The sequence below is a fragment of the Rhododendron vialii genome, chromosome 5a, assembly GCF_030253575.1.
Source record: "Rhododendron vialii isolate Sample 1 chromosome 5a, ASM3025357v1".
Taxonomy (NCBI): Eukaryota; Viridiplantae; Streptophyta; class Magnoliopsida; order Ericales; family Ericaceae; genus Rhododendron; species Rhododendron vialii.
The window spans coordinates 37,961,112-37,970,262 of NC_080561.1; the positions used below are offsets into that span (position 1 = coordinate 37,961,112).

The 9,151-nt window shown below is 40.3% G+C and overlaps 1 protein-coding gene across 1 annotated transcript; it reads right to left on the minus strand.

Moving 5' to 3' along the window:
- Positions 1–5,813: 5,813 nt before the first annotated feature.
- Positions 5,814–8,929, minus strand: LOC131327889 (uncharacterized). Its single transcript, XM_058361014.1, has 3 exons — positions 8,756–8,929; positions 5,879–7,719; positions 5,814–5,826 (listed from the first exon to the last, which is right to left on the minus strand). Exons 2-3 carry the CDS (start codon positions 6,529–6,531, stop codon positions 5,814–5,816), a joined length of 666 nt encoding a protein of 221 aa, XP_058216997.1. The 5' UTR covers positions 6,532–7,719; positions 8,756–8,929.
- Positions 8,930–9,151: the final 222 nt, after the last annotated feature.

Sequence of the window (9,151 nt, forward strand, 5' to 3'; positions counted from 1 at the left end):
GGGATGGGGCGCAAAAATATGTTTTAGCCTTAGTGGCTCCGACGATTATAGAATTGGTTTACTTTTGAATAACTTTTCTTAAATCAAAGTATATTATTTTTATGATTCAATCCCACCATATTTGTCACGCCCCGTTCCGGAATAGCACCTCATCGGCCTACCCCGATACGACACGCGACAACAGCCCAACAACAACCAGCTACTAGCAATTCCAAGAATAACTAAATATTGAAGTTTAACAGCCACATTTTATTTACATCTCAAAAATGATTGTCATTTACAAACTACAGCGGAAGTCTGTCAAGAAATAAACATAACCAACTATTATCCAAATAAAAAAAAAACTAAACTTGGCAAATATCATCTATGGGCTGGGAGACAAAGACTCTCTCTCAGGCCTCAACCATGCACTTCTCAAGCGAGTCACAAAAACGCAAAATGTGACCTGCAGTGGACACCGACCTATACCTGCAAAACTGGAACCCAAAACGAGTTCCAGGAGTGTATATGAGACATGGATGTTGTTCAATAAAAACAATAAATCCAAGTTCATCATTAATTAAGCAAAAACAAATAATCGACACGAAGTCTTTAATCCGACACAAAGTCACTAGCTCGACACAGATAGTTTTGGCATAAAGCCATTGAATCGACACAAAGTCAAAGGCACGACACAAAGTCCGGCCGTTGGCCGTTGTTGCCCACCGACACGAAGTCACAGTGCAATATCACAAATTCAATCCAATTGAAGAACATCTATGAATCGAACACTCACCTCGGTCTCCAACAAAAAGAAAACCAACACTGTCACTCCCTACGTGGAGCTGCGGTACTCGTTGTCGCCTCCGAACCTAACAAATATTCCGCACATATGAGCTCAAAGTTCAATTCCAAAAACAAAGAAGTAAATTCACCAATTTGTACTTCAAAGCCAAAAATCTCACAAACACACACTTTCTAGCAGAACCATTGATCGAATTCTGACTATAGCATTCTATTGGTTTAGGATTAGATTTCGAGACTATAACCATTAGAAAATGCACTTTCAGAACATCAATCTCAATATAAAATTTACCCTAATTGGAGTCCGAATGACCAAGATACGTTCAAATGAAGTTACACATCTAAAACAGAAATCACAGTTCCAATAGAACAGTCCGCGATCGAATGCTCATTAAAAATCACATACTCAATCTTTTCCAATAATTCCAACACCAAAACATCACCAATTGATCAATGTTTAAGACTCATGTTCACCCATGTTCACCCAGCATGCTTAAACTTGAGGAATTTTACGAGGAATACAAATCAAAAGCTGTCCAGAATCCCAGAACTTCCCAAAACCTAAACTTTAACTCAAAAACTGCTATAATCTAGAAAGAGTCACGGCACAATCCATACATATTCAGAAAGATATACAAGTCTAGTTTCGGAATCAAGAAACAGTGCATAAAACCGATACCCGAGCAAGAAGTTATGCCCGTTTTTCCAACACGTGTCTGTGCTGTCTGCACAGACGCGAATCAGACACCAGTTCAGTCCACGAATTTTATAGGCCAAAATACTTCGAGTTATTTTCTGAAAATTTAGCACGATGCAATAGACTCACAGATGAACATTCAGGATTTATTTCAAGAATTTAGAAGGTTCCTAGGTACCTTGAATAAATTCGTCAAAAACAGGACAGATTCAACTCTGCCCAATCACAGTTTTGCCTAACCATGTGATACACGAATTTTCTGGAATAAAACTGAACTCCAACCTCAAAAACCCTCTCCCATGGATTCAATTCATCTCTAATTACTTCAATCAAGTGTATACTAGATGTAGAACATGAAACCTTACATGAAAAACATGAAATTCAGCATCTAAGAAGATGAAGATTACCTAGCTGAGCTTCAATCAACCTAACCCTAATTTTCTTCTTCTTTTCTCCTTCTTCTTCCTCCTCTTCTCCACGCTGCTCGCTCTCTCTCTCTCTCTCTCTCTCTCTCTCTTTAACGTAGTACGCAACTCCTCCTCTGATGGGTTTTCTTTCTTTTTTATTTTAATGAATCACACACACACCTCACCAAACAAAACACACGGCACACATGCACCACACTTTTAAAAAAAAATGCACTTTAGCCCTTAAGTTATTAAATATAACATTTAAGCACCTCAATTAAAAAGGATGTTACACCCTCCCCCTCTTAGGAAATTTCGTCCCCGAAATTACTTACCAAGTTCAAACAAATGCGATAGCTCTTTCGCATAGACTCCTCCGTCTCCCATGTAGCTTCCCGCTCCGAATGATTACGCCATTGCACTTTTACTAACGGTATTACTTTTGAACGAAGGACACGCTCCTCTCGCTCCAAAATCTGAATTGGTTCCTCTACATAGGTCAAGTTCCCCTTTAGTTCCATCGGTACCGTACCCAAGACATGAGATGGATCTGGCATGTACTTCCTTAACATTGAAACATGGAAGACGTCGTGTAATCGTGCCAACTCCGCTGGTAGAGCCAAACGATACGCCGTTGCTCCTACTCGTCCGATGACCTCATATGGCCCAATATACCTTGGAGCCAATTTCTTCTTACCCTTGAAACGTACAACACCTTTCCAAGGAGACACACGAATAAATACTCGGTCACCAACTTGAAACTCCAAGTCTCGCCTCCTTTTATCAGCATAGCTCTTTTGTCGATCTTGCGCAATTTTCAACCGTTCTCTTATGAGTTTAACACCATCAGCAGTTTGTTGTACCAATTCTAGTCCCAATATACGCCTTTCTCCCACATCGTACCAATAAATAGGAGTTCGACACTTTCTGCCATATAACGCTTCGAACGGTGGCATGCCAATGCTGCTATGGTAACTGTTATTGTAAGCAAACTCCATTGTCGGCAAGTATTTATCCCAACTGCCTTTAAAATCAAGAACACATGCCCTCAACATGTCCTCCAAAGTCTGAATAGTTCGTTCAGATTGCCCATCCGTTTGAGGGTGAAAAGCGGTACTGAATTTCAAAGAAGTACCCAAGGCATGCTGCAAACTAGCCCAGAATCTAGAAGTAAACTTAGGATCTCTATCACTAATAATAGACACAGGCGCCCCATGCAATCTGATAATCTCATCAACATAATTCTGAGCATATTTATTTGTAGTGTACGTAGTCTTAACTGGCAGAAAATGAGCTGATTTTGTCAATCTATCCACAATCACCCAAATGGAATCGTACCCCTTCTGAGAACGCGGCAAACCTGTCACAAAATCCATTGTCACATGCTCCCATTTCCATTCCGGTATAGGAAGATTTTGCAACAAACCTGCCGGTCGTTGATGTTCTGCCTTAACTTGCTGACACACCAAACAACGAGCCACATACCGAGCTATCTCCTTCTTCATCCCATACCACCAATAATGTTCTCTAAGATCCCGATACATTTTTGTACTTCCCGGGTGCATTGCATACGGTGAATTATGAGCCTCCTCCAGAATTTCCATCTTTAAGTTTAAATTCCTAGGAACACACAACCGATTCCCATACATTAACACTCCATCATCCCGAATCGTGAAGTCTTTCCGTTTCCCCTTTCTCACCTGATCTCTGAATCCCCTCAACCTTCGATCCTCATACTGCGTCTCCCGAATGTGATCAATCAACATAGGCCTCACTCTAATTTGAGCTATCAAAGCATCAGTTCTTGTTAAAGCCAGCTTTACTCCCATCATAGCCAACTCAGTAAAGATATCAACGCGTGTACATTGAACACAAGCCAATCTCCCAGCTGTCTTCCGACTCAGAGCATCAGCAACCACATTGGCTTTCCCCGGATGATAGTGTATAGAACAGTCATAATCTTTGATTAACTCCATCCACCGCCTTTGTCTCAAATTCAAATCCTTCTGCGTAAACAAATATTTCAAACTCTGGTGGTCTGTGTAAATTTCACAAGTCACCCCATACAAGTAATGCCTCCACAATTTTAAAGCAAAAACCACCGCCGCCAACTCTAAGTCATGAGTAGGATAGTTACGCTCGTGATTTTTCAGTTGTCTCGACGCAAACGCAATAACTTTACCCCGTTGCATCAGAACACAACCAAGACCTTGATGTGAAGCATCACTGTATATCACCAAATCCTCATTACCCTTCGGTATAGTCAACACTGGCGCTGTTACCAATCGAGTCTTCAACTCCTGAAAACTGTTTTCACATTCTTCAGACCAAATAAATCTTACATCCTTCCTTGTCAATTTTGTCATGGGTAATGCAATAGCAGAAAAGCCTTGAATGAACCTTCGGTAGTACCCTGCCAAGCCAAGGAAACTACGGATCTCAGAAACATTAGTTGGCCTTTCCCAATTCACCACTGCTTCTATCTTCTTCGGATCAACACAAATACCATCCCTGGAAATTACATGACCCAAAAATACGACGTTGTCACGCCAAAATTCACATTTGCTCAATTTACCGTACAATTGCTTCTCTCGCAAAGTCTGCAATATGGTTCTCAAATGCCGTTCATGATCCTCCTTATTTCAAGAGTAAATCAGAATATCATCAATGAATACAATAACAAACGAATCCAGATATGGCTCAAACACCTTATTCATTAGATCCATAAATACCGCAGGAGCATTAGTTAACCCAAAAGGCATAACTAAAAACTCAAAATGGCCATACCTCGTTCGAAAAGCTGTTTTGGACACTTCACTGTCCTTCACTTTTATCTGATGATACCCCGATCTCAAATCTCTCTTGGAAAAGACGGCTGCCCCTTGTAACTGATCGAACAAATCATCAATTCTAGGCAACGGATACTTGTTCCGAATTTTAACCTTATTCAGCTGCCTATAATCAATGCACATACGCATGGTACCATCCTTCTTTTTCACAAAAAGAACCGGTGCTCCCCAAGGTGAAATACTCGATTGTACAAACCCTTTATCCACCAAATCTTTCACCTGAATCTTCAACTCAAGCAATTCAGCTGGTGCCATTCTGTAAGGTGGAATGGAAATAGGATTTGTCCCTGGTAGCAATTCGATAGTAAACTCCACCTCCCTATCAGGCACAATTCCCGGTAACTCGTCTGGAAACACGTCCGGAATTCCTTCACAATAGGAATATCGGCCAACTCTAGTGGTTTCTTTTCAGTGTTAACCACAAAAGCAAGATAACCCCGACATCCCTTTCTCAACAAGTTTGCTACCTTAAATGCAGAAATCATACTATTCAAAGGACCCTGTTTATCACCATAGAATTTAATTTCCGCCTCACCTGGTATTCTAAATACAACTTGTTTATTAAAACAATCTAGAGATGCATGATGCGTTGATAGGAAATCCATGCCAAGAATAATGTCAAAATCAGACATAACTAAAGGAATTAAATTCGCCTCTAGTTTCCTATCATTAACACACACCACACAATTCGGGTATGACACCCCAACTATCCCTACCTCTCCAATGGGGGTAGATATTGCCAAAGCAGTGTCTAATAGCACACAAGGTTTATTTAAATGCATGCTGAACACATTCGACACAAAAGAATGCGTAGAACCTGGATCAATTAAAACTTGTGCATAAATACCAGAAACTACTAGGGTACCTGTCACCACTTCCGGAGTAACCTGAATATTCTGTCGTGTCATAGCAAACACCCTACCCGGTGCAATAGTACCACTCACTCCGCCACCACGACCACCAGAACTACTCGAAGCTCCACGTCCAACAGGAACGTTACCAACTGACGATGCTGCCGGCGCACGAGATTTTGGACACTGTGTTGACATATGCCCCATTTCACCACAATTGTAACATTTAATTCCCTTGCCTGCTTCCGGACAATCTCTAACCAATGATCAGGAGAACCACAATGGAAACACTGAAAGAAAGCCCCTCGACCACTTGATCCACCTTCCCTATTCACGCTTTGCTTACTCACCTCTCGCCCTTGTCCACTTTGTTGTTTGAAATCACTTTGCCCCTTCAAATGTTGAAATTTGCATCCACCCTTGTAGTCACCACCAGATTTGCTTGCTTGCCTAACTTGACTGGCTGCAATTTTGCTCCTCTTAGTCTGTTCCCGCTTTTCAAACATTTCTTCAACATCTTTGCCAATCTTGTTTGCCATGACAACCAAATCAGCATAATCTTTTTCTTTATAAGCCGTTATTCTGGTTCGAACATTATCCTCCAGTCCCTTTCTAAACCGTCTGCCCTTCTTTTCCTCAGTATCCACCATATCAGTAGCATAAGCTGAAAGAGCATTAAACTTGGCATCATATTCGGCCACCGACATACTCCCTTGTTTAAGATTGATAAATTCTGCTTCTTGCGCAAAACGATACATCTCAGGACAATATTTATCATTAAAGGCCTTCACAAATCTCGCCCATGTAATCACTTGTGGCACAGGTGGCTGAACATCTGGTAATGGGGATGAGAGCAACCTCTGACTTGCCTCCCACCATATTAAAGCTTGCCCTTTAAAGGTAGAAGTTGCTAAGGTCACCTTCTGTTCGTTAGTAACTCCCATAGCTGTTAGAACCCTCTCCACCGTTTTCAGCCAATCCTCTGCCTCTTGAGGTTTGAAAGTACCCTCAAACTCCGTTGGATAAAGCTTCTTGAAATTCTCTAGCAATCCGACATTCTGATTAACTGGAGTTCCAGCTTGTCATTCAACATACTGTGCTATAGCCACCAAAAGCCTTTCTATGTCTCTGGCCCCAGCCTGAACTCGTATCGGTGCAACCCCACCAGTCGCATCACCTTGCCCTAGATGAGAAGATGCTTCCCCTTCTTGATTTTCCATTTCCTTGTTGCAATTCAATTAAACAGCAGCAACAATATATACTATTTTCATAATGTTAGATATACTAACACTAAACTCGACTCAACAAAAAGGAACAACTTCCTATAGTCCACTACTAGACCACAACCCGCTCAACGACACTCAGAATCTAGATAATTCTAGGCTCTGATACCAAAACTGTCACGCCCCGTTCCGGAATAGCACCTCATCGGCCTATCCCGATACGACACGCGACAACAGCCCAACAACAACCAGCTACTAGCAATTCCAAGAATAACTAAATATTGAAGTTTAACAGCCACATTTTATTTACATCTCAAAAATGATTGTCATTTACAAACTACAGCGGAAGTCTGTCAAGAAATAAACATAACCAACTATTATCCAAATAAAATAAAAAAAACTAAACTAGGCAAATATCATCTATGGGCTGGGAGACAAAGACTCTCTCTCAGGCCTCAACCATGCACTTCTCAAGCGAGTCACAAAAACGCAAAATGTGACCTGTAGTGGACACCGACCTATACCTGCAAAACTGGAACCCAAAACGAGTTCCAGGAGTGTATATGAGACATGGATGTTGTTCAATAAAAACAATAAATCCAAGTTCATCATTAATTAAGTAAAAACAAATAATCGACACGAAGTCTTTAATCCGACACAAAGTCACTAGCTCGACACAGTCATAATTTTGGCATAAAGCCATTGAATCGACACAAAGTCAAAGACACGACACAAAGTCCGGCCGTTGGCCGTTGTTGCCCACCGACACGAAGTCACAGTGCAATATCACAAATTCAATCCAATTGAAGAACATCTATGAATCGAACACTCACCTCGGTCTCCAACAAAAAGAAAACCAACACTGTCACTCCCTACGTGGAGCTGCGGTACTCGTTGTCGCCTCCGAACCTAACAAATATTCCGCACATATGAGCTCAAAGTTCAATTCCAAAAACAAAGAAGTAAATTCACCAATTTGTACTTCAAAGCCAAAAATCTCACAAACACACACTTTCTAGCAGAACCATTGATCGAATTCTGACTATAGCATTCTATTGGTTTAGGATTAGACTTCGAGACAATAACCATTAGAAAGTACACTTTCAGAACATCAATCTCAATATAAAATTTACCCTAATTGGAGTCCGAATGACCAAGATACGTTCAAATGAAGTTACACATCTAAAACAGAAATCACAGTTACAATAGAACAGTCCGCGATCGAATGCTCATTAAAAATCACATACTCAATCTTTTCCAATAATTCCAACACCAAAACATCACCAATTGATCAATGTTTAAGACTCATGTTCACCCATGTTCACCCAGCATGCTTAAACTTGAGGAATTTTACGAGGAATACAAATCAAAAGCTGTCCAGAATCCCAGAACTTCCCAAAACCTAAACTTTAACTCAAAAACTGCTATAATCTAGAAAGAGTCACGGCACAATCCATACATATTCAGAAAGATATACAAGTCTAGTTTCGGAATCAAGAAACGGTGCATAAAACCGATACCCGAGCAAGAAGTTATGCCTGTTTTTCCAACACGTGTTTGTGCTGTCTGCACAGACGCGAATCAGACACCAGTTCAGTCCACGAATTTTATAGGCCAAAATACTTCGAGTTATTTTCTGAAAATTTAGCACGATGCAATAGACTCACAGATGAACATTCAGGATTTATTTCAAGAATTTAGAAGGTTCCTAGGTACCTTGAATAAATTCGTCAAAAACAGGACAGATTCAACTCTGCTCAATCACAGTTTTGCCTAACCATGTGATACACGAATTTTCTGGAATAGAACTGAACTCCAACCTCAAAAACCCTTTCCCATGGATTCAATTCATCTCTAATTACTTCAATCAAGTGTATACTAGATGTAGAACATGAAACCTTACATGAAAAACATGAAATTCAGCATCTAAGAAGATGAAGATTACCTAGCTGAGCTTCAATCAACCTAACCATAATTTTCTTCTTCTTTTCTCCTTCTTCTTCCTCCTCTTCTCCACGCTGCTCACTCTCTCTGTCTCTCTCTTTAACGTAGTACACAACTCCTCCTCTGATGGGTTTTCTTTCTTTTTCATTTTAATGAATCACACACACACCTCACCAAACAAAACACACGGCACACATGCACCACACTTTTAAAAAAAATGCACTTTAGCCCTTAAGTTATTAAATATAACATTCAAGCACCTCAATTAAAAAGGATGTTACAATATTTTTGTTTGATTCAAGGATTTTTCCAAACCAATTTATTCTTTAACATGTTGAGGGTAAAGTTGTCCTATATTTTAATGTATAAATCATTTTGGACCCAAACTAAATTTGTT